This window comes from Marmota flaviventris, chromosome 3 (assembly GCF_047511675.1).
Source record: "Marmota flaviventris isolate mMarFla1 chromosome 3, mMarFla1.hap1, whole genome shotgun sequence".
Taxonomy (NCBI): domain Eukaryota; kingdom Metazoa; phylum Chordata; class Mammalia; order Rodentia; family Sciuridae; genus Marmota; species Marmota flaviventris.
This window is the reverse complement of record NC_092500.1, coordinates 9,793,426-9,818,810: the sequence shown is the minus strand read 5'-3', so window position 1 is coordinate 9,818,810 and position 25,385 is coordinate 9,793,426. Positions and strand designations below refer to the sequence as shown.

The window sequence follows — 25,385 nt, the reverse complement described above, 5'->3', positions numbered from 1 at the left end:
GGAGGGAAATTCATAGCCACATTTTGTGAAGAAGAGAGATCTCAACAACAACTTCATTCAAGGACTAGAAAAGAAGAGTAAACCAAACCCAAAGCTACCAGAAGGAAGGAGCTGATAAAGAGTAGTGCCAAGAAGGTGAATAGAGAATTTAAAAAAATAGTATATATTGTATTATGTGGTGCACGCCTGTGATCCCAGGGGCTCAGGAGGCTGAGGCAGGAGGATTGTGAGCTCTAGCAACTCAGTGAGACCCTGTCTCTAAATAAAATACACAACAGGGCTGGGGATGTGGCTCAGTGGTCCAGTGCCCCTGAGTCCAATCCCAAGTACCCCCCTAAAAAAATAGGGTCAATTAAACAAAATGCTAGTTATTTTCAAAGACCAACAGAATTAACAAACCTTTGGTTCAACTGACTACAAAAAGGAGGAGGAGGAGAAGGAATAAGAAAATTCAGAAATAAAAAGAGGAACATGACCCTGATCTTACAAAAATAAATCAGTTTATAAGAGAATATGAATGTTAATAAGTAAACTCAAATGAAATGAAAAATTCCCAGCAACATACAAACTTCCAAAAGTGACTCAAGAAAAAAATAAAAATTCTGTATAGAGTTATAAGAAAGAGGACTGAACCGGTAACAAAAACCTTCCAAAAAAGAAAAGTCTAGGATCATGTGACTTCACTGGTGGATTCTACCAGAGACGAATTAATACCAATTTTCAAAAAATAGAAGAGAAGTACTTCAGAACCCATTTCATGAGTCCTGCTTAGTTCCAGAAAAACAGAACTAGGAAAATGAAGGGAAGGACACTATCAAAGAAATGATAAAAAAAAAAAATTTACATACTTGAAGGACACAACCTTCCAGAACCCCACTGGAACACACCAAGAAAGAGGTTGGTGCCAGGTCTGGTCACTGTGAAACCTCACCTGCTAGGGATAGAGACGACATCCTCAGAGCTCCCTCGGGGTGGGGAGGTGACATAAAATCCATAGGAATCAGAATGGCATCAGACTTCCCAACAGCACAAGTAGGAGGTGGGAAGAAAGGTCAAAATTCTGTGGCAAGTAGATTTGTATTTTAGAATTTTATTCCCAGCAAAATAGTTAACAATTATTTAATATTTTATTATTTTTTTTAGTCATAGTTGGACACAATGCCTTTATTTATTTTTATGTGGTGCTGAGGATCGGACCCAGGGTCTCATGCGTGCGAGGAGAGTGCTCTACTGCTGAGCCACATCCCCAGCCCGTTAACAATTATTAATTAAGAAAAAAACACACACTGGACTTGAGAGACTGGGAAAATTGACTGCATACTTTTTCTTCAGGAGCTACTAGACAGATATGGGGCCCGAAAACAGTGACCCCAACAGGTCAAATTGACGGGGGGGAAGTGGCAGGTGAGGGAGAGAAAAGTCCCGAGTGGTCGGCTGGAGCTCACCTGCAGCCACAGGCCACCAGGAGGAGGTCAGGACCTGAGAGAGAACTGTGGGACCAACTGAATCAAGGAATAAACCCGTGGCATATAGGATGCGTTTGAGAATATGGAAAATAACCTTGCTTGGCTTTTGATAGCTTTTAGCAATCCAAAAAATATCTAGAGATAAGGCCTAAAATGAAAAAGGAAACACAAACTACATGTGTAAGCATGTTATTTAGACAACAGAGGAGAATCCCAGAAAAGCCGCCAAGGGGGTGGTAATCACGGTGGGGAGGGTGGCGGGGAGGGGAGGGCAGGGGCTGCTGTTGGGCCTCAGAAGCTGGACAGGATTGCTTGATTCTTAGAGTCCACCTGCACGTATTTGTTTGACAAAAACAAAATGTTGATCTGACTGCTGCTCCTGTTAGAGCTCTTGGAAGACTGCCCAGGGGCTCCAGAGGGTGTGGCCTATGGCCTCCTGCTGCCCTTCATTCCCTCCTGTCCTTCCATCAGCCACACCCAGGGGCGAGCTCTTCAAACTGCCCCCTGATGAGCAAAGATCTGCACTCTGTGCAGAGGAGCAGGGACTTCCTGGGACTTTCAGGGACTTCCTGGGACTGCCTGGGAGTTTCGCATTTGTACCTCATGTTAACTATTCACAGCTTTGTGTCCCCTTCTAGAATGGGAGCCCTTGAGGTCAAGGACTTGAACCCTAACCCTAACCCTAACCCTAATCCTAACCCTTATGTCTTTGTATCCTTGGAACCTGGCATGGCTGGTCCTCCCTGAAGTTTTTCTTGGCTTCTCCGGGCCTCAATTTCCTATTCAGTAAAAATGGAGGTGATAGCATCAAATAGCATTTGAGGAGCTATAAATAAAATAAAATGGGCAAGTTGTCTCGGTCACCCATTCTACCCCGTGTCATTGACTGTGCACAGTGGCTCTCCTCACTGTGGGCCAGGCGCTGTCAGGAGGTCCAGGGGCCTAGTGCCTGTCAGAGGCAGCTTGAAAAAGAAGTCAGCACACAGAGGGAGGAGGCCGAGAGAGTCAAGGACGGAGCACCTGAAAATGTCGCCGAGCCCCCTTGGGTGGAATGTGCTGTGTAGGCCGCTTGGAGCCGGCTTCCTAGCATTTGTGACCAAAGAGCTCTGATCCATACAGTTCATAAAGTACAAAGCCAGACACAGCAGTGCACGCTGCCACCCCAGCTACTGAGGAGGCTGAGGCAGGAGGATCATGTCTGAGGCCAGACTCAGCAATTGAACAAGGTCCTGTCTCAATATAAAAAGGCTGCCGTCCTAGAACACACCTGGATTCCGCCCCCCAGTGCAGGAAAAAAAAGAAAAAGAAAGCAGTTCATAAAGTAAACAGCCAGTGCTCCACACAGAAACGCAAAACCATTGGTAGCTTTTACCATCACTTGGAAAATTGAAAAAAAAAAAATCACTCTAGAGTGAATAAAACATAAAAGAAAGTGAACTTTTATGTGCTCTTTCCCTCACTGGGAATTCCTGCACTTTCCCCCCAGTTTTTGTTTGAACAAACCTTAAAAGAAACGCATCTTCCTTGAAAACGCTCCCTTGGAGTCTCCTCCGGGGCTCCTCGGGGCGGCAGCCGGGCGCAGGTGGGAGGAAGGCAGAGGCCTTTTTTTTATCTGCTTCTTTTTTATCGATGTTTGTCACCTCCCTGCAGGAAAATAACAACACACATGGCCGAGGAGGACACAGGCGGTGTGGTCTTTGGGCAAATATTTACAAGCTCCTTAGCCTGCCAGGAACATTGGCTGAAACCGGGTTGAGCACAGCAATGACCCAGTCACTGATACCAGACCCCGGGCTCCATGGGGAAAGAAGGGGTCCAGTACTCAGGGACCATAAGGCTCAAATTATAGACTGGTAAGAAGCTAGCATTGAACTTGGCCTAAACCAGTGGTAATTCCAACAATGGGGATCTTTCCCCAAGCCCCCCCAAGGGTCACTGTGCCCTGAGTCTAGTGACACAGATGTGTTTTAAGGTGACCACTGTGTATCTGCAGGCAAAACTTTGAGCATCACTTTATCAATACAAAGTGCACTGGGCTTTATCCTGAGCTACACCTTATCTGACAAAGAGCAGGGGTATTTAACGATGAAAGTGCTGATGAGCAGGGATTCAGCCAGCGGAAACAAGGGTGCACTGGAGCTGGAGAGCCTGCTGAGGACCTGACATCCCATCACTTGTCATCCTTCCCGATCCTCTGTGTGATCCTCACAGCTCCAAACTCTACCCTGGTGAGAGCCGCAACTTCTCCCCGCGACCCTCTCCTCAGCCGGCCGTCCACTCCACGCCAGGGAAAGCCTGCCTTGTTCCGGACCTGGTCACCGCGGTCGGAGTGAGTGGGCACCTGCTGGACGTAAAGCCTAAGGCTTGAGACTTCTGAACTCAGCACGAGAGGGAATGTCTGTCACTAGCCTGTCATGATTAAGTGTGTCTGCGCCAAGCCCCAAGAAAACTTTTAAAAGTCCAGGTCAGTCTCTGCAGTTGAGGAGTTCCCATTCTACCCCAGGAGAGCTGAGGATGCTCGCGCCGGGGAGAAAGCCAGCCCTGCCCTCGGTGCAACATGATGTGCTGCAAGGGACAAGGGCTGGACCCGTGGCCCGCCCAGAAGCCCCTCCAATACCTCAAGAAGTTGTCCTGCAGTTCATTTAGGTAACTATTGAAAGAATTCCATTCCTCCACGTGAAACTCGATCAGCTTGCTGAGTTTTTCCTTTCGCATCTTCATGTTTTTCAGGGTCAAGTTGATGACATCGGCGTACGTCGGGGTGGACTCGGTGGTTTTTATGGTCAAGGAAGACCCTGTGCTGTTGGACTGTGTTTGTGTCTTGCATTTTTAGAGGTTTGAGCCTGATGTGTGGGCTGAGGCAGCTGGGATGGCAGAGCCGGGGAACACCCTGGGCTCTGGACAGGACAGCTGGCGTCTGAGCAGAGGACTTGCGGCCATGGTCTGCTCGGGAAGGAAGAGGCTCTCCTCAGCTCTCTCCTTGGAGCCAGTCCTCTCTGCCCTGATGAAGAAATGGGAGAGGCAGCACTTCTTAGGCCACCTGGGATCCTTAATGTGCTCACCTGGTGGACAGGAAGGGCTCAGGCCCTCCTCTCCCTCTGGCCACGGCTCCATGCTCCACCTCCTGTCGCATGCTGAAGAGCCTCTCTGCTCCACATGCCCTCCAGGCCCACTCTTTTCTGTGACGTTGAGGATTAAACCCAGGGCTAGTCCCCAGCCCTCCTCCATCCCTCCTTCTTCTTTTTTTTTGGGGGGGGTGGGGGCCGTGCTGGGGATGGGAGGTGTCCTGCATGCTCAGGTACTCTCCTGCTGAGCCACACCCCCAGCCCTCCACACCTTCTTCTTTTTTTTTTTGGCACTGGGGATTGAACTCCCTGTTTCATATTTTATTTAGAGACAGGGTCTCACTGAGTTGCTTAGGGCTTTGCTTTCTGCTGAGGCTGGCTTTGAACTCTTGATTCTCCTGTCTCAGCCTCCCGAGCTGCTGGGGTTACAGGGCTCCACCTCTTCTTGATTGGATGGAATCTAAGCTATGCTTATCACAAGCCTCAGACAAAATAAAAGTCATCCTCTATGTCTCCATTTCCTAAGCTGTAAAACAGGGATAATAATACCTACTCTAGATGATGTTAATAATAATGATGAGGGTTATGATGAGGGTTAGGACCAACAGCACTGATCAGCAATTTTGGTGTCGGTGTGAGGGTTTCATCTAATACACATACCCTTTTCTCCAAGGCCACCAACAAATTCCTGGCCCTTTTTCTATTTATCCTAAAGATTTGGTAAAAATTTCAGATCTCAAGAAAACAGGTATGGCATGTGTTGGGGTGCTGAGTCTTGGCAGTTTACCATGGGGATCAGAACTTGAGTTCTGTTTGAAATGACATAGGTCTATTGGTCCAAACAGACCTGGTCTCTGGAACCAATTCTAAACGTCCCATGTGCCATTTAATCATGACACTATTAGTTTGGTATAACTATACTTAGTTTAGGAATAAGTAGATTAAGACATTGAGCTTCCTAAACTAAGCTTCCAAAAATAAGGACTATCAGCCTATTCATTCCGGTAAGTGGGAAAAAGAAAGATCTTGCACACAGGGAAGTTCAGCTTGCTTGGGGTTACCCTGCCGGCTCAGGAGGTGGCTCCAGACCTGGAATTAGGATGGGGGGAGGACCCTGAGACTGAGGCTCTTGTCGTGGCTACCCCTGGCCAGCACCCACCTTGTGCCAGGCTCTGAGTGACAGTCTGAGGACCTCTTGCTGACCCCTACTTCCTGGAAGAGGTTGCCTGAAGCAACCTGTGACCTGCCTACAGCCATAAGGATATGGGATGACCGTGGTATTTTCCCTCCTCACTACCAACACATCCTGGCCGGCATGCAGCAGGGTGAGGTAGTGGTGGATGAAGTAGACGATCAGGGGGCTCTTCCCGTACACGTTGAAGAGGTTTGCCGACGGCTCGGGCTTTTTGCAGGCAGGGTGAGACTGAGGGGGAAAGAAAGAGGGAAAGATAAAGCATACTGCCATCTTCATAGCACATATTAAGAAACGTGATGGCACTCCCATCCTCCCATCCCATAACTCCAGCTTTAAGATGCAGCCTAAGGACATAACCAAGGTAAAGAGAAAAGCTTCAGGCACTAAGATGTCTGCTGCAGAGATGGTCACCAAACACAGCAGACATTTCAGAATAGGCTAAATGTTTAAGGAGAAGACGGTGATATCTCCACCCGAAGGAGCAGCAAATCACTTTTAAAATGCTTATGGGGCTGGGACCTAGGTTAAGGTAGAGTGCGTGCCTAGCATGTGAGGTTCTGGGTTGCATCCTAAGCACTATAAAAAGGAAAAAAAAGTTTATGAAGAGTTGATAACCTAAAGTATTTCAGGTATAACAGTAAAATTTTTAAAATTGAGATGCAAAACAGGATAAGAAATATAATTATAATAAATATAATTATTAAATAAATATAATTATATTAAATAAATCAGTAAAAATGAAAGATGGATGATACTGGAAAGATATTTACCAAAATGTGAACAATTCATTTAGCAAATATTTATTGACTGACTGCTAGGTCTGCACATCACTTTAGGCACTGAAGACTCAGCAGAGAACAAGACAAATCCTAGGAAAACAAAGGCTAAGCCAACAACTGGAAGGACAACATGGCTGTGACCAATGAGCAGCAAGGAGGTCAAGGGGTGAAGAGTGGAGGCTGAGGGGACCACTTTCCAGGGGGTGTCAGGGAGGGCTGCCTCTGGGTCAGATCCTAGCAGGCTGAAACTAGGTGAGAATAGGGAGCTGGGGGAGGATCCCTGGACATTCTAGGCAGAGAACCCTGAAGCGGATGTGAGCCAGGTGCAGCTGTGCAGCCCAAGTGGAGCAGGAGTTAAGAACAGAGGACAAGGGGCTGGGATTGTGACTTGGCGGTAGAGCGCTTGCCTAGCAAGTGCAAGGCCCTGGGTTCGATCCTCAGCACCACATAAAAATAAATAAAATAAAGATACTGTGTCCAACTGTAATTAAAAAATATTTTTAAGAAAAGGGAAAAGGATTTGAATAGACATTTCTCCAAAAATGATGCACAAGTGGCTGATAAGCACAGAAGGAGCTCTATACCATCAGTCATTGAGCAAAGCAAGTCAAATGAGACACCCCCTTTCCACTACAATCAAATAAATGAAATAAACATTAGTGAGAATGTGGAGAAACCAACATGCTCACACCGGGTAGGAATGGAGAATGGCAAAATGCTATGGAAAACAGACAGAGCTCAAAAAGTTAGACACAGACATAGCAACCCCCCTTCTAGGTGTACACCAGAGAAAACAGAAGACCTGTCCACATAACAACTCCATGAGTGTTCACAGACACAGCATTATCCACGAGCCAAAAGTGAAATGATGTCCATCAATTGGTAAATGAATAAACAAAATAAGGTGTTCTCATGTAGTGAAATAGTTTCCCATAAAAAGAAATGAAGTACTTTCATACTACAGCACAGACAAACCAGAGGGTGAGAAGCCAGTCCCGAGAGGCCACATATTACATAATTTAATTTATATGGAATGTCCAGAATAGGCAAATCCACAAGACCAAAAGTGAATTGGTGGGTTTCTGGGGGCTGGGGAGAGGACTAGGATATGACTGCTAAGGAGTGTGAGGTTTCTTTTTTGGGTGATAAAATGTTCTGGAATTAGTGGTGATGACTGCCCAATTCTGTGAATGAACCACCCCTTATACACTGCTTGGGGTGTGGCTTAGTGGTGGAGCATTTGCCTGGCACATGTGAGACCCTGGGTTTGATCCCTAGCACTGCAGAAATTCATTCATTCATTCATTCATTCATTCATTCAAATGCTGGACTTTATGGCATATGAACTTCATCTTTTAAAAAATCTTGGCTCTACCACTTCCTAGCTATTTGAATTTGGGCAAAGTATTTACTCTTTTTGAGCTCCACTTTCCTCATCTATACAATGGAGACAACAAATAAAACTTATTAGGGCTGTGTGAGGATCAAATTAATTTATACACATATGTAATGTTATTAGAACAATATCTGGCACACAGTCAACACTCAATGAATTTTACCTATTATATGTTAAGTTGAAAAAGCAAAATAGCAACAAAAATATTCAAATTTGTCTATTTTTAAAAATGTTGACATTTCTTGACAGACAAGTCTAAGTCGTATCACTTTTTTGCTTTGTGATCTTGGCCACATTTGTATCATCTTTCAGCATTTTTTTTCCACACTGCTAGTTACTGTAGTAGTGACTATCTCAGGGGACTGTCACAGCAAAATAAAATACACTGTGCCTTTAAGACTTAGCATAGTGCCCAACACACAATAAGTGTTCATTAAATATTAATTGTCATCATGACCTCAGGTAAGCCTCATAAGAACACCATGATCTCTCTGAGTGGGTGTCCCTTTTTGTAAAGTAGGAAACTGGGGCTCAGTGCTCTCCTTCCACTATACACAGGTTCCTGAGTTTCCAGCAGGTGGTTTGAATCCCAAAGAAATCCAAACAAAAAAATGCTCTGTCTATGTTGGAATTGCCTTTAGGAGATTTCCTGAATGAGCACGAGAGTTAAAATCAGAACTACCCCAGTTCTTAGCCTGACATTGTCATAAAGCTAGGTTTTCTAGCCCATCTCTGACCCCCTTTTTAAATCACTCTGCCAGTCAGGTGCTTACCTCTTTAGTGAGCAGATTTGCACTTTCTCTTGCTTCTGATATCCTCTTGACCAGTGGTGTGGCTTTCCTCAAGACCAGGGTCGGACCTCTGTCAATGTGATACAGCAAAAGAATGATCACTGAAGCTTGCCGGCTCCGATGCAGGCAAGGTCTAGGTCTCAGCTTCCCCGTAAAGGGGATATGCCTGGGGATGTGGATCATTAAAGAGACTCTGGTGGATGCAGCTATAGTGAATGCGTTTTATGTGACTTGCTTTTTAGCCAGATACACACCTGCAGGCCATGTGTTTACCCATTTACTCATCTAATATCTGTCCATTCTTTCATCCATCCATCCATCCAGAAAGTATTTATTGAATACCTATTATGTATGCACCAGGCACTTTCTGGGTGCCAGAAAGAGATTATCTTCAAGGATCTCCCAGTTTAGTGAGGGGGGAAAAACAGACATGTAAATAATCAATGTAACACTAACTCAGGTGTCATGATAGAATTCTCTACAGATACTGTGTGGCCACAGAATAAAGAAGAACAGGCCTAAAGTCTTTAAAAAATGGTAGGCAGTGAACAGGGGATGTAGCTCAGTGGCAGAGAACTGGCCTGGCAAGCACAAGGCTCTGGGTTCAATCTCTAGTACTAGAAGAAAATGAGAAGGAAAAAAAAAAAGTTAAATAGCAACAGGAAGGAAGGGACAAAAAAGGTCCAACCTTGGCACAAAACTATGCTTTCTTGCACAGAATGTTAACAGAGAATATCTCAAAGATAAGTAGAGAAACAATAGATCATCTCTAAATAGGTGATCAGAACAACTGCAGAGTTCTCAGCAATAGCAATGGAACCGGAAAACAGTCAAGCAAAATGACCAAAGCACTGAGGGAGAGTTGGGGACGATAATGCATTCAGCCTGTGGGGAAGGGGTGGGGTTACATGGCTCTGAGGTCTTTGTTTGGTTCAGGAAAGGGGCTGGGCTAAGTCATTATTTAACTTCAAATAAAGTTAAATATGCATGCTAGGATTTCACAGGCTCACAATAAAGCAACTTCCTCACCCTCTGCTTTACTGAGGTCAGGGGCCAGAGGGCTGTCTGATGTGGGGAAGGTCCTGTCACTGGAGGATGGTCATCAGTATTCCTGACCTCTAATCACTAAATGCCAGTAGCACCTTGCCCCTGAGAGGCAGCAACCAAGACTATATCCAGACCCTGTTAAACATTCCTTGGGGGGAAATGTCTCTGTTTGAGATCCACTGCAATGAAGAATGTAAACAGAATATAGAACTTTTCAAAAAAACAGAATAAAACGGAGTAAGAAAGATAGAATGAAAAAAATCAGGAATCTGGATTAGGTTAAGATGAAATAAGCGCATTCCACTCTGTTCTTCAGTGAATGCAGCTAAAAACCCTGCGCAGAACCCCCGGCCCCACTGTCTGAGGACTCTGAAAAAGGCACAGTAGCAGGTAAACTGGAAGGAAATCCAGATGCAAACCTGGTTCCACAAGGATTTGTTTTTCCTTCGTATCTCCCAGCTCAGAGGCATCTCAGGGCTGGAGGTGCAGGGGTCCTCTGCCCTCTTCTGCCCGATGCCCTGCGGGTGCAGGCACACACACACACACACACACACACACACACAACATACACTCGCACAGCCCGGAGCTGTCCAACGTGGTGGTCCTGGAGCTGTTGTGATCCACTTCTGGCAGACCTCTCCTCCTGGGAGGCTGGGGATGGAGCCAGGACGTATATTAGTCTTTCTGGTGACCAATGCTCTTCCTCACGCTCCCTAGGGGCTGCACCCTAAGATTTGGCCTGAGTTCAGTGTGGTTGAAAAAGACCCATTATGAACAAGTCACTTCTTTCACTCTGGAAATTACAAAGGCTTAAGGGGCTCTGTGCCAGGAACTGGGACAAATGCCAAATAGAGTTTATCATTATGCCACACAATCCCAACAATCTAAAAGAAAAATTAGAAAAAAAAAAAAGTGGAGTCTCAGGGACCTATGGGACACTATGAAAAGGTCCAGAGTTTGTGTCACCAGAGTCCCAAAGTGAAAGAAGAAAGAAAAAAAAATGAAAAATAATAGCTGAAAAAGTCCCAAATTGGATAAAACACATAGATTTAAGAAACTCAGTAATGGGGCTGGGGCTGTAGCTCAGGGCAGAGTACGCCTGGGCCCGCCTGAGGAACTGGGGTGGATCCTCAGTGTCGCATAAAAATAAACCAATAAAACAAAGGTATGTTGTCCGTCTACAACTTAAAAAGAAAAGAAAAGAAACTCAGTAAGCCCCAAAGAAGCTGTGATGTCATGTGAACAGGGTTTCATCCTGATCAGTCTGCTGAAAGACCATGCGGGGTCCTGAGGACAGAGAGAGAGGGACATCGCTCAAAAGCGGACAAGAGCTGACGGGCTGGATTTCTCATCGGGAACCTCAGGGACTGCAAGGCTGCGGACCGACATCTGGGGTGGGGGGGAATGAGCTCAGGGCCTTGCTCATGCCAAGGTCCTCGTGCCATGCCCCCAGCCGGGACCAACAACTCCAAGTGCTAAGGGAAAAGACCTCTCAACCCTAATTCCACATCCAGGAAAACATCTTCAAGAATGAAGGTGTAAAAAAGACATTTTCAGACGGAAGAAAAGTCAGGGATGGCAGGCCACGGTAAGAGGCCTATTTTAAATGAAATTCTCGTGGAAGTTTTGTTTTCACACGGGAGGAAAATGAGAGCTCGGGGAAACCTGGGTCTTCAGGATTGAAGAAAAAGCAACAGAAACTGGAATTATCTGGCCACACAAAAGAAATATAATTGACCATTTTCCTTGATCAGTGCTCACTGAACCAAAAAGACAGCCATATCTTCTCATGAAGGCTGCTTGGTGCCAAGGTACAGGCTAGAGCCACAAGGGTAGAGCAAATTGTGTTCAAAATGACCCAAGAAACTAGGGTTTGGGAGATAAGAACCAAGTCAAAAGCCACCATTTCTCTTTGTGGAAGTCAGCGTACCTCTCGTAGCACTCTGGGCTCGCAGGTTCTCTCCTGAATTCAGCCTGGCTGCGGAGACTCTGTCGTTGGCCGAAGGTGTGATAGAAGACTCCAGGAGAGAACGGAGAAAACGTCATTAGGAAACTGGTAGCAAGAGGAATAATGCGACTTCTTAGCTACTCCTCATCTTTCTCAGCAAGGAACACACAGAAGAGGACCATTCAGGCCCAGTTTGACAATCCAGGCAGTCCTGGCAGAGAGAAGAGGCCTAGCGGAGAGCCCACGGGGTGGGGACGGGGCGAGTGGACTTCCAGACCCAGCTCTGCACGCGGAGACTGCCGATCTTGGGCCAGTCCTTGAGCCTCTCTGTGGTGGGTGTTTCCATAGGATTCAGCCAGGTCACTCAGACGGAGCACTCGCTGGCTGGCAGAGGGGCTCCCAGGGCACTGCCCCCTGGCCTAGCAGTCTCGCAACCTGCCTCGTTCCTCAGCTTTTCTTTGAGCCACTGCTCATGAGCCTAGCACAGGCAGTCACTGAAACCTCGTCAATAAACCTCGTCCCTCGTCCCAGAATGGCTCCCAGTCTAGCAGCAGAGATTAGAGAAGGTTGAAAAGTACACTAAACATAGAAGGTAGCCCATATTCCTTAGGGGAAATAAATTAGGATCATGTTAGGGACGTGAGTGACAGAGACTCAGAATTATAATGGGTCAAACTAGGTAGAAACTGATCTCCTCCATAAAAGTCTGGAGAGAGGCAGGACTTGTACTGTGCCAAGCCCTCAGGGACTCTGACTTCTTCCAGCTCACTGCTCCATTCGTCCTAAGATGGGACTTTCGTTCTCAGGGTCCAAGATGGCAGCTAGAGTGCCAGTTATCACTTTCCCACTCCAGGCAGCAGGATGTAAAAGAACACAGAGATGAAGGGCTTATACAAGTTAGATTTTAAAGAAATTTTTCCAGAAACTGCCACATGGTACCTCTGCCTACCTCTCACTGAGGTGGTCACATGGCTATACGTGTATGCAGGGAGACTAGGAAGTACCATCTTTATTCTGGCCATGAGATGCCCAGTTAAAAGACAGAGGTGCTCCTTTATAGATGAGGAGGACAGCAGATGTCGGGGAGCCATGGCTACTCTGACACAGCGCGGAGGGGACTGTGGAGTCCGAGCGGGGGACTCTGGGCTGTGTGAGGGTGCTGGAGGGCTTCCAAGAGAGGAGACACTCGCTTTCTGTCCTTGAGGACGAGTAGGAGCTTGGTGGTGTCTGACAAATGGCCCACCAAGTGGCGCACAAGTAGTCCACCAGGAGTGACCACAACTGCTTTGCTGTTAAATAAATACAGTATCTGAGTGGGCAGGAGAAAGTCACGCAGCTGTGTGTCCAGTGCTCGAGGTGTTGAGGTTGTGGCCGGGGTTTGTAAGAAGCACTCCCAGGGCTCAGTGAGACATCGACACTCATCTTTTTTTTTTTTTGGTACTAGGGATTGGACCCAAACACTGAGCCACACATCCTCAGCTCTTTTTAATATTTTATTTAGAGACACGGTCTCACGGTCTCACTGAGTTGCTTAGGACCTTGCTAAGTTGCTGAGGCTGGCTTTGAACTCACGACCCTCCTGTCTTGGCCTCCCAAGCTGCTGGGAGTACGCCACGGCACCCGGCTCAACATTCATTCTTAAGAGGCCTGTAATAATCTCTAGCAGAGGAGAGAACAGTGCAAGGAGGTGAGCTTGAGTGTAAGTTAGTAGATCCTCCCATTGGGGGAGAAGGGGCAGGATGATGTACAAACACGCAGTGACCTGGGACAAGTCACTCACCTCTCGGGTCTATTTCTTCCTTTCTTGCGTAAAGGTAGCAGTTACTAATTACCCTCCTTGTGGGCTGCTGTAAGGACCAGGAGGCTATGGCTTTGGCAGAGGCTAGGCCTGTGCAAAGAAACCCGCAGCGGTGGACTCTCCTAATGACCACACCTTTCCACTTGCAAGTAAAGCACTTTTCCACCCATTCTCTCAGGCTGTGACCAGCTGCCACACATGTGTGGGTGAGGCAAGGTGACCATGGTTAGGATCAAGGTGACCATGGTTAGGATCAAGGTAAAGGAAGACTGCCCTCACCCGGCACAGAGAAGACAGGGCTGATTCACCTCACTTGGTCACCTGGCTGAGGGCTCAGGTTATGGGGACAGAGAAGCAGGGGGAGCCTGTTTGGAGCGACCATGAGATACAATCTGGGATGCCTACAGGTACCAGGGAAAGGAGTGGGCTGCACAGGTATGAGAAGGAGCTGGAGGAATTTAGGTCATTATTGTTAATGACCACGCTCTGGAACTTGGGAAAATTCTGGTTAAAATTCCAAAACAAGATGGGCATAGTGGTACAGGCCTGGGATCCCAGCAATTCAGAAGGCTGAGGCAGGAGGATTGCAAGTTCAAGGTCAGCCTCAGTAACTTAGTGAGACCCTGTCTCAAAATAAAAAATAAAAAGGGCTGGGGATGTGGCTCCATGGTAAAGCACCCCTGGATTCAGTCCCCAGTCCCGGGTGGGGGTGGAATCATGAGACATTCTCACAGGACATGACTATACAACAATTTATGGGATGTTATTTATCCCCAGATAGAATCTGTAAGAGGTGATACCAGTTGTGAGGCTCAGTTTGCCGATGAGAACATGGAGGCTCTTCACCCTTCCTCTGCTGCAGACAAGGCGCCAAAGCAGCTGGGAGCTGAGCTGCCCGCTGGGGCCCGTGCAGCAGGACTAACTAAACCTGCATACGTGCATCTCCTGCCTTTTGTCTCACTTCCTGCCCCTGCCTCTTCTCTAAGATCCTGCTCACCTTCCAGGATTGTGAAGAGGGAACTTTTGAAATAATTAAGTTTCTTCCATCTTCCTTCAAAGTTGAATTTGAATAAAACCTATTTTCCTACCAATTTGAATAGTTCAGGAGTAGCAAGCACTTCCTGAGGGGTATTAGAACCCCTTAGAACCCCTATACCCCTGATTCCTCCTTACAGAGACCACCTTTCACTGCCTTCTCTAAGATTCACTAAACAATTGAATGACTCAGTTTCCAACAGGTAGGAGCCCTAATTTACAGCTGAGCCTCTCGGAAGGAGCCAGATTGGCAGATAACTTCTCACTCCTGGCAAATCCCTAACACTCCAAGGGCAGACCGCAGGTCAGTCCTAGAGAAACTGGAACTCACACCTCTGAATTATGAACTCTTAGACTGTCTGTGGCCACTGGAAAGCATACTTTGAACACCGCCAGCTACTCCATTGAGCAGACAGGACAATGAGTGAGAGTTTTCCTGCTGCCTCACAGCAGTTCCAAGACACCCTTTTCAGAGAAGCTCTGCCTCCCACAGGAGTCACCCCCTCCATCCTGGTTGGCCACTAAAGCTTCAGCTGTTTTCAAGGTTCCAGAGTGTTCTATCATTTGTGTTTCTAGGGGCAGAAAATTGAATCTCTTCACTGAGCTGCTGAAATAACTGTCAGAAGGCTTTACATGTCTCAGTACAAAGCAATGCATTTGTTTCTGGCAGTTGTGACAGGCAGCACCCAAACACTGAATAATATTTTGATCTTGATCTCTGAGTGACAAGTGTCCCTCCACAGCACCTGTTCCGTCTGTACTTTTGGGAGCTGACATTTATAGAGCCCCATCACATGCTAAGCGCAGCCAAGAGCTTCGTAGGTGAGTATGTGACCTCATTCATGAAGGCCAGAAAGCTTTGCTCAGTGCCCTCTGTGCTGGGCCTGTCCTCAGAGACCACGAGGAGAGAGACCACGAGGCGAGGAGACGGAGGACAAGGAGAGCCTGCGTATCTATGTTTTAAGGTGTGGGCGTCCTAAACAATACCTGAACCCTTGGACGTGTGGAAGAGGACAAGCACGGGACAGAGGAAGGGAGTGGGCTGGGGGGTGGTGAGGGGCAGGGGAGTCGGGGCAGCCTGGGCAGTGGAGCTGGAGTCAGAAGCACAGGAGGAACCAGACATCCCTCAGAAGCCAGAAGAATGCACCTTCCAGAAAAGATGACAAGGAGCACGAAGGCCCACTGGGCATATGTCTGGGCGTCCAAGGGGCACAGGGACATCCAGTGGGCTGATGGTCAGGTATCAAGGGAGAGAAGGCCATGGTGGCCGGTTCTGCAGGGCATTTCACGCCGTGGAACGAGACCAGATCTTCTTCCAAGGGCAATGAGAAGCTGTTGGAGGTTTTAAGCACGGAATGGCCCCGCCTAATGTCTGTCTGCAAAAGTCCTTCTGGTTCCTGTGTGGACACTAGGCTGGGGCTACCGATAAAAGGAGCCCAGGTGGCGGCTCCTAGAGACAGCTGGGAGATGTGAGGCCGAGGGCAGCTGAGAGCCCACAGAGAGGTCTGAGAGAGGCCAGGGAGGGGAAGGTCTGGGGGGAACTAGCATATGAATAGCTTTTGAAGCCACCAAACCAGCAGAGGTCACTAAGGGAGAACAAATCAATATAGCAGGGAGGGGGACCCAGGACAGATTGGATCAGCAGGATAGGGAGCCGCCAGAGATGACTGAGGATGGGCAGTGAGCGACAAAGGAAGGTGTGTGACAACTGTGTGACAACACAGAATCAAGAAATCAAGAAACTTTTTTTTTTTTTTTACATTTCTGGGGATCAAATCCAGGCCTTATGCGTGTTCAGGACTGCTGAGCCACGTTACCAGGAGAACAAGGGACAGCACTGGTCCAACCACTGTGGAAAACAATAGGTGGGGGAGGGGGTCTTTAAAAAACTAAAAATAAGCCTGGGGATGTAGCTCAGAGAGAAAGAGTGCTCTGGGTTCAAGCTTCAGTACCACAAAAAGAAAAGACAAGAAACTAAAACTGGATCTACCATATGATCCAGCCACCCCACTTCTGGGTACATAACCAACGGAAGCAAAATCTAGACATCAAAGAGGTGCCCACCCGCCCAGGTTTCTTGAAGCACTATCCCCAATAGCTGAGACATGGAATCAACCTAGGTGGCCATCTAGGGACGAGTGGGTAAGAAAACAGGATGTGTACAACAGGAAGAGGAATGGAATCCTGTCATTTGCAGCAAAATGGATGGAACTGGATACACAAGGGAAAGAAGCCAGAAAAAGAAAGAAAAGCAGTTCTCCCTTACATGTGGGAGCTAAAAAAAAAAAGAGAGAGAAAGAAAGAAAGAAAAGAAAGGTCCATTGAATGCAGGAGAGTGATCCCTAGAGGCCAGGCAGGACCAGGCAGTGGGACAGAGGTTGGATAACTGGTAGCAGGAGAGTTAGAAGGAAGGCATCGTGCAGCACAGTGGGGTGGTTCACAAGAGCTCATTTCCTCAAGATCTAGAAGAGAGGGACTCAAGGCTCCACACTAGAGAAATAATAAGGAAACAGAAATGCTGATCACACGGATGTGAGAACCCTGTACGCAGGTGTTAATACATCACTGTACTTCACTGATATGGACGACAATTATGTGTTAATTTAAAAATGTAATTAAAAAAAAAAAAAGACAGTGGGCATGCCCTATCCTGTGAAACCCTCTGTAGGACTGACCCTCCAGGTGGCAAGAGTGGCCCAATGGCCAGCGTGGTTAGGGCCCCAACTGGAGGCACACTTTCAAGGTGGGGAAAGGAGATGTGGGGACAGATAAGTCTTTTAAGAAGTCCTGCGGTGGGGTCAGGCACAGGGGCACATATAATCCCAGCGACTTGGGAGGCTGAGGCAGGAGGATTGCAAGTTTGAGGCCAAACTGGGCAACTTAGTGAGACCCTGTCTCAAAATAAAATAGAAATGGCTGGGGATGAAGTACAGTGATAGAATGCCTCTGGTTTCAAAAACAAAAGAAGGAGGGGAAGGAGGAGGAGAATAAGAAGATGAAAGAAAGACCTGGAATTAGCAAATTTTTTTCTTCTAAGAAAAAAAAAGTCAGATAATAATATTCATCTCTGCCAGTCGCAGGTTCTCAGTAATCACTATATTCAACTCTGCTATTTCAGTACAGAGATAGCAAATAAGTGGGCTTGGCAGTGAACAATAATTCTGTTTACAGAAGCAGGGAAAGGCTTCATTCATCTCACCAGACTCTGCCTTGGACATTTGTTTTTTCCAGCTCTCCAGAAAAAAAAAAAAAAAAAAAAGGCTGTGATTTGTGGCATTTGATTAATTGCATGCCACCCATGTGACTTTTCTAGGAAAAATGCTAACAAGGGCAGGTGAGAGGGTAACTCACCCGGGACACCAGCATCATCCAGTACAGAGGCCGCGTTTGGGCAGAGAGTGGAGTGCCCACAGGAACTGGAAGAGGCCTGTGGCAGGAGCCCCCAGAGCCCGTGGGTACAGATGGGTTGGACCAGTCCAGATAAGACCTTGCAGGAAAGTCCACACCAGCAGTGAGAGGACGCTTCCTCATGTGACAGGTGTTTTGTTTGGGCTGTAAGGAGGCATTCAGGGTGGGGGGACGGCAGCTGCCACAGGAGATACAGTTAGCAGGGTGGCAGGACTGAAAAGGCGAGAATATAGCACCTATAGGAGGGACACTGAGGAAGGGCAGAGGAAGAGCAGGGGTCAAGGTGATGGCCAGGCTGTAGGTCTGCCCTGGGGACTGCTGGGGAAGAAGAGGCAGGAAGCCCCCTGGCATGGCAGCCAGGATAGAAGGCTGGGCTGCTGCTCCCCCACTGCTGACTGCCTTCCTTTCTTTCTTTTTCTTTTTTATTTTAAATTTATCTAATTTTATTTTTTTGTGCTCCTGGGGATTGAACCCAGGGACACTCTACCACTGAGCTACACCCCAGTCCCTTTTTTTTTTTTTGAGACGGGGTCTTGCTAAGTTGCCCAGGCTGGCCTCAAACCTGCGATCCTCCTGCCTCAGCCTCCTGAGCAGCTGGATCGCAGGCGTGTGTCACTGTGCTTGGCCTGCTGCTGTGCTTCTGTGGTGGCCCCTCAGTGCTCCACTCATCCACAGGCCATGGCGGCCTACAGGACCCCTCACTGAAAAGATGAGGTAGAACCAGGGCAGGGGCACAGAGATGTGCTGTTGACAAGAGGCCACTGATGCTCTAGAGGATCCAAGGTGTCTGCAGCTTGGAGCTTCCAGGGGTCCCGGTCTAGTCCTCCCCTTTACCTGAGGGCGGTGGGATCTCCTGCCCTGGAACGTCTTCTTAGGAGTGAAGAAAGAGAAATATCTTCCTAAGGAAGGAAAGAAGCTGTTCTTTAGTCCCTTCTGGCCATGGGATGCCAAGATTGAAGCCAGGAGTTCGGAGACAGTCCCTTCCTGCCACCAGGGACTCCACAAGCCACCCCCACCAAACTCTCCCCTAAGCACAGCCTCAGGCAATTTGGAGCCTCTCTATGCCTTCCGCCTGCTGAGTGACCTCAGCAAGTCACCTCACCTCTCATATCCTGAGTTTGAACACTGTCTATCATGAAGGGCTGTCCAGCTAATTAAAGGCAATATCATCCGGGGATTGCAGATTGCGGTGTGCAGGCAAGCATGCAACTCTCATGGGGGAAAAAAAAAAGGACTGGTTCCCAAAGAAAAACAACCTGGAACCCTAGAAAATCACAATGAGTAAATGTGGGGTGAAATGAATGAATTTCCTTATAAAAGAAAATCTAGGGCTGTAGCTCAGCAGAAGAGTGTGTGCTTAGGCCCTGGGGTTCCATCCCCAGTACCACAAAAAATGACAAACAACTATTAAGCCCATAACATGTTAAACTTAATATTCATTAAAATGTCATTAAATTTGAATATAGGCAACACTGGAATTTTTTAAAATGACGACAATTAAAATTAGGGTTTTTTTTTTTTTTTTCTACATTGAAAAATATCCCTGGGGCTGGGGTGGTGGCTCAGCCGTAGAGCACTTGCCTAGCACAGTCAAGGCCCTGGGTTTGATCCTCAGCACCACATAGGAATAAATAAGTAAAGATATTGAGTCCAACCACAACTAATGTGTTTAAAAAAAAAAAAAAAAAGATCTGTGTGTGCGCATGCCCACCAGGAAGCCTGTCTGCTAAGTGGGTAAGTAATCGTGAAGGCTCAGAAAGTTGACGGATGAGTGTGTCTGGCTTGAATAAGCGGTGGCTGTGCCAGCTTCTCCAGAAAAACAGCCGTGCCCTGCTCCGTGCCGAGGGTTGCAGTCTTCTCTTCCCTGTGCCCAGGTTGGGCTACCCCAGCTGCACTGGGGACTTGGACAATGCAGCAAATCTGACTCACTCTGTCTCCTAAAACGTTGCTGCTGGTCCTCCTACCACACGAGTCCTCTCCTTCCCCTGCCTGAGACCCTCAGATCTCAGTTAGGAGCATTCGTTGACCATGGTGGGCTGTCTGGGCATGCCTCTGCATCCTGTGCCCCTCATCACAGTGCCCAAGCCACTGTGCCATGATTACATTATGGATGGTGACAGGGCCCTGGCTCACCTCCACCACTGTGCCCCTTAGTGGTTAGCACAGGGCCTGTGATGTGACTGTTGAGTGAAATAAAATCAAGTGACCCGGGGCAAGGTTTGAATTTCAGTTTCCTGACTGTGGTGTGAGATGGATAGTGTGGCAGCAGGTTGTCAAGAGGATGAAATAAAACAGAGAGCGCCCCCGGCATGGTGCCAGCCTACCGTGGACACCCGTTCACAGGAATCTGCTATTTGAAAATCAAACCCTTTCCTCCCAGCCCACAAACGAGCTGCATGAACTCTAACCACAGCTCATAGGCACTTACATTTCAGTTGGTTTGAGAGTCCCTAAGAGAGACTCTGGCCTGGGGACATCAATTTTCTGACTCCCTCTGTCTCCATAAATGGTATTGGGTGTGGCAGAGGGCAGAGGGACCTATAACTGGTATCTTACCCTTTGCCAGTCGTTTTCTCTGTAAAATTAATTCTTCTCTCCGGAATCTCTCTGGATCCAGTTCCGAGTAGTCCCAACTCTTATACCCCTGGGGGCGTGGATATGTCCCTAAGGGAGTGGAGAGCCAGAAAGGACACTAGCCAAAAAGAAGGGAGGCAGACCACCCAGGACAGAGGAAGACAGAGTCTCTGAGGCCCTGCCAGTTCTGGGGCGGTGGGACTTCCAGTACCACTCCACCCCAGGCTGGCCTGTGGCCTTGGAGGTGTCACTTCCTCTCTAGAGGACTTTGGGTCTTCGTCTGGAAAATGGGGCCTGATGCCACCTGCCTCCCCTGTCTTCCCTGCCAAATGGATGGCTGGGTTGAGGTCAGATGACAGGTGTGTGACTCTCCCGTGTTGTGTAAATGTGAAGGCACTACAGTTCTCATTTCCCCCACTGCCCCTGATTTGCTGGACCATGAGCTCTCTGGTGGCCTGGGCTGGGTCTTAGTCATCTTTGGCCTCCAGGGTTTCCTGCTGGGCCTGGTGCATAATAGGTAGTAGCGAGCAAATGTTAAGCAGGAGCTGGGGATATAGCTCAGAGGTAGGGCTTGCCTAGCATGTGCAAGACCCTGGGTTCTGTCCCCAGCACTACAAGGAAAAGAAATAAGAAAAAAAAAAAAAAGGGGTTGTTAAATGTGTTATGACACTTTCAGTTAAGTGTCAGAAATGGGTTCTCAGGAATGGTGACGCTTCTAAGGATCCTTAAGAAACTTGGGCCCCTGAGCAAAGCCGCAGTTCCTTGGACAAAGCCAATGGACAGGAGCTTGATTACCGAGGATGAGTTGGGGAAGATAAAGCCTTGGGCAAAAGACTGGGAAAAAGGAAGAGCAAGGCGAGGGTCAGAGAACGGGAGGCAGAATGCCACAGTGGTCAGAGGCCTAGCTTGGGAGGGGCCACCCCTGGAACTAATCCCTGCCCCTCCTTTGCTGTTGGACTGCATTGATCTTCCATGTTAAGAGGATTAAATGGGTTTCAGAAAACCATGATGTGGAATGTGATGGACATCATTATCCAAAGTACACGAATGAAGACACGAATTGGTGTATACTTTGTACACAGAGACATGAAAAATTGTGCTCTATATGTGTAATAAGAATTGTAATGCATTCTGCTGTCATATAAATTAAAAAATTAATTTAAAAAAAAGAGAGAAAAGCATTAGTGGGGGCTGAGGTTGTGGTTCAGGGTAGAGTGCTCGCCTAGCATGTGTGAGGTCCTGGGTTCAATTGAAAGAAAGGAAGATAGAAAGAAAGGGAGGGAGGGAGGGAGAAATAAAGAGAGAGAGAGAGAAAGAAAGAAAGAAAAGAAAGAAGAGAGGGAGGGAGGGAAGGAAGAGAGAGAAAGAAAGAAACAGAGAAAAGAAAAGAAAAACATTAGCACAGCAGGTCTGAGACTGCTGGCCTTAGAGAGGCCTTAGAAAAGCCTGCTAGACTGGCTCTTGGCTGGTGGCTGGGAAGTTGGCAGGTAAACAGTTCCTTACACTGATACAAAACTTCCTCTGATACCAAGAGGGCTCACTGTGCCCAGATTGCATGGTGTGGCTTATGCCACACACCTTCTTTTCTAGAACTGTGAGAAGTACTGATGAAACTTTGGCCACTGCATCTTTAATGGACAACGACATCACATACAAGTTGCTACATTTTCATGGCAGGAGGAAGAGTAACTGCGTGGGACTCTTTGTGGGAGGGGGACAGCACAAAGGAGCCTGTCTTTCACCCTGGGATCCAGCCGGGTATCCTGACCGCATCCTTATTCATAAAGCTCAGCCGTGACTACAGCTGTGTGCTGAGACCCGTGAGTTCTTCTAATGTGTGTGGGGGGACTTTGGGAACCCCAGCACAAGAGGATAGGTTAAAAGTGCTTACTTGGCACAGAATCTGGCACAAAGGAACCTTGCAATAAATAGAAGTTTTCAATGACCTTAGGCAATGTCTAGGCTGAGCTGGGGCAGTGGGGAAGGGCACTGGGGGGTGGCTGTGGGTGCTGGATGGAGAGGCCATGGTGGGCCCCTTGGTCACATGGAGGGTAGAAAGCTGGGATTATCTAACCAGCTACTGCTTTTGAATCCTTCAACCCATGGCACGTGGCTAACTATCAGGGTTGAGCTGAAACTTGGGTATGTGTTAAGAGAGGCTCCCAAGCTCCCTGTAGATGTAGCTGGGCCCAAACCTGGATTAGAAGGGGTGTCTTGGGACTGCCTTGAGGCAGCGGGAAAACTCATGCTCCTTGGGCTCTCACCGGACACTGTACTCTCGTTGGTATTTAGGAAAGAAAAGGAAGATGGCCCTGATGAAGGCATGTGATGGCCAATGAGAATCACCTGGGCTCTGGTGGACAGCATCCTTCCGGAACTGCAGCCCCCGGGAGCAGCAGCCAGCTCTCACCTGTCATCCACAGGTTGATGGTGTTGCAGATGTCCGACTTGAATTCGTGGGTGTTGAACCAGGACTGTGGGAAGCAGCAGCAGAAGCTGGTGTACAGGGCTTTGCTCAAAAGTGACGGCAACCTCTAGGGGGACAAGCAGAGCTCAGGCAACCTTCTCGACATGTCAGAGCCCTGAATTCAGAAAGGGCCTGCACTAAAATTCTTTTCCATCGAGAAGCTGCCTTCCTGCTGTTTTTTTCTTTTTTCTCTTTTTCCTCCCCGCCCCAGTACTAGGGATTGGACCCATGGTGCTTTACCACTGAGCTATATCCCCTGTCCTTTTTACATTTCATTTTGAGACAGGGTCTTGCTAAATTACTGAGGGTCTGGCTTTGAATTTGTGATCCTCCTGCCCCAACCCGGAATCACAGGATTATAGGCGAGTACCACTGTGCCACGGTCCTATTTTTTTTCCTTCCTTTTTTGGCACTGGAGATTGAACCCAAGGGGGCACTAAACCACTGAGCCACATTCCCAGTCCTTTTTTATATTTTATTTAGAGACAAGATCTGGCTGAGTTGCTTAGGGCCTCACTAAATTGCTGAGGCGGCTTTGAACTCTTTCCTACCGCCTCAGCCTCCTCCTGGGATTACAGGCATGTGCCACCAAGATGCGCTGGGGACAGCCCTGACTGTTTTTTGTTGTTGTTTGTTTGTTTCTTGTTTTTGCAGCCCTGGGGATTAAACCCAGGGCTTTGCACATGCTAGGCAAGCGCTTGACCACTGAGCTACATCCCTAGCCCCACTTCCTGTTCTTAAGGGAAGTAATGTCTGTCTTCCGCTGCCTCCACATCTCCTTATCCTATAAGAGGGTTGCTCCTCACCCATCAAGTTATGTTTGGCCAATAGCCTCCTCCCTCCCCAGAGCTCCTTTATGTGAGCCGTTAGCCCCTTCTGCAGCTTGGCCAAAGTGCAGCCAACAAGATGGCGAGAGATACATCCCCCTGTTACCATTGGCCAAGGCGGTAATGGGCCTTTATATCGTGTAACATGTGTGCCATCAGGATTTTTGCAGTGTGTCATTTGCCTCTTAATTTTATCTGTATTAATTTTTTAAAATTATATAGTTAAATTATTGGTCTTCTCCCTTGTTTCCTCCAAGTCATATTTAGAAAGCCCTCCCTCACCCCAGTCATGTAAAGTATTCAGTCATGTTTTCTCCCAGCAATCCCTTCAGTACTTATGTTCACACACATCTAAAAAGTACATATGTATGTTCACACTTTTAATTTTAACATTCCAGGCTTACTTAAATCTCACAGAAATATGTAAAATAGAAAAGGGAAGACTCTCACAACTGCAGTCCTCAGAGATAAATATTGTTAAGAGTTTGGTAAATATTTTTTCAAATTTTCTTCTCTTCTTTGGCACGTACACATACAGTCAAGTGCCACCCAGCAATGGGGCTGGGTTCTGAGAAGTGCATTGTTGGTTGACTCTGTCACTGAATGAACACCACAGAGTGCACTTACATAAACTGACTGCTGTGATGTCCCTGGGAAATATAATCTCATGTCACAGCCATAACATGCAATCCACTGTTGACCAAACTGTCACTTGTGGTGCATGACTGTGTATATATTTGAACATAGAGTTGTATGAATTGCTTTTTCACTTAAAATATATGATTATAGCTCTCCTTGTGGGTATGTAGAATTCTATTATATTTTCATAGCTGCTATATTATAAGTGGGTTACAGAGATACCATGTGGGGAGCCACTCTGAGTGACCCATGCCTTCCATCCTGAAGCAAGAGGCTCTGACCAATCATTGCATTTCGTGGTGACTTGGGTGTTGTTCCAGCCCAGGAAGTAGGAGTGTCTTCAGGAGCTACATTCACCTGTTCCTTTGTAATACTACTCCTTTGCCCTATTTGGGATAGAATGTTCCATGGAAATGCCCTTTGTATGTCCCCTTCTCTTGCTCTGCCTTTGGGTGTGGCTTTCCTAGATGTCAGTCACCTGCTGTCAGCAGACATCACAAAGCTAGACTCAACTCCCTGAAACCTGACCCCTTGCCTCATTTGAATGGCTTCTCCTCAATGGGAGGGTTCAGCATCTGCCCCTCCTACTCTCTCTCTCTCCACCCCCCCACCCCCACCTTAAGGTCAGAGGACCCAAAGAAAAAGGTATCTCTGTCTCTGTGTGATTATTTTGTGCAGCCCAGTTCACCTGGAGTGACCCTGAGTATTTTAGTTGTGAAGAAGGCGACAATACCACAACTTTCTACTCACTGCTTTATGTAAAGGATGCTTAGGGCATGCTCTTCGACACTAGAGGTGAACAGAAACCCAACATTATGTTTTCCTAGGCAGTGGATGATACTCACTTTCAAGAGTGCTTCCATGAAATGCGATCTGGGTTGATGAAACAAGAGGAAGGCATAGTGCCGGGCTATCCTGTCGAGAAGCCTGTTCTGGACCTCCTTGTTTGG

At 47.5% G+C, this 25,385-nt stretch overlaps 1 protein-coding gene across 1 annotated transcript in view; it reads right to left on the bottom strand.

Annotated features, from left to right (window-relative positions):
* The window catches only part of Fam227a (family with sequence similarity 227 member A), a 53,136-nt gene that overhangs the window by 5,622 nt on the left and 22,129 nt on the right, over positions 1-25,385 (bottom strand). The window contains 12 exon segments of the mRNA XM_071609267.1: positions 932-1,008; positions 2,970-2,984; positions 2,987-3,110; positions 4,084-4,236; positions 5,797-5,954; positions 8,675-8,762; positions 10,309-10,390; positions 11,670-11,757; positions 18,544-18,827; positions 20,485-20,592; positions 22,913-23,036; positions 25,281-25,385. Coding sequence (XP_071465368.1) covers positions 932-1,008; positions 2,970-2,984; positions 2,987-3,110; positions 4,084-4,236; positions 5,797-5,954; positions 8,675-8,762; positions 10,309-10,390; positions 11,670-11,757; positions 18,544-18,827; positions 20,485-20,592; positions 22,913-23,036; positions 25,281-25,385 — 1,406 coding nt within the window.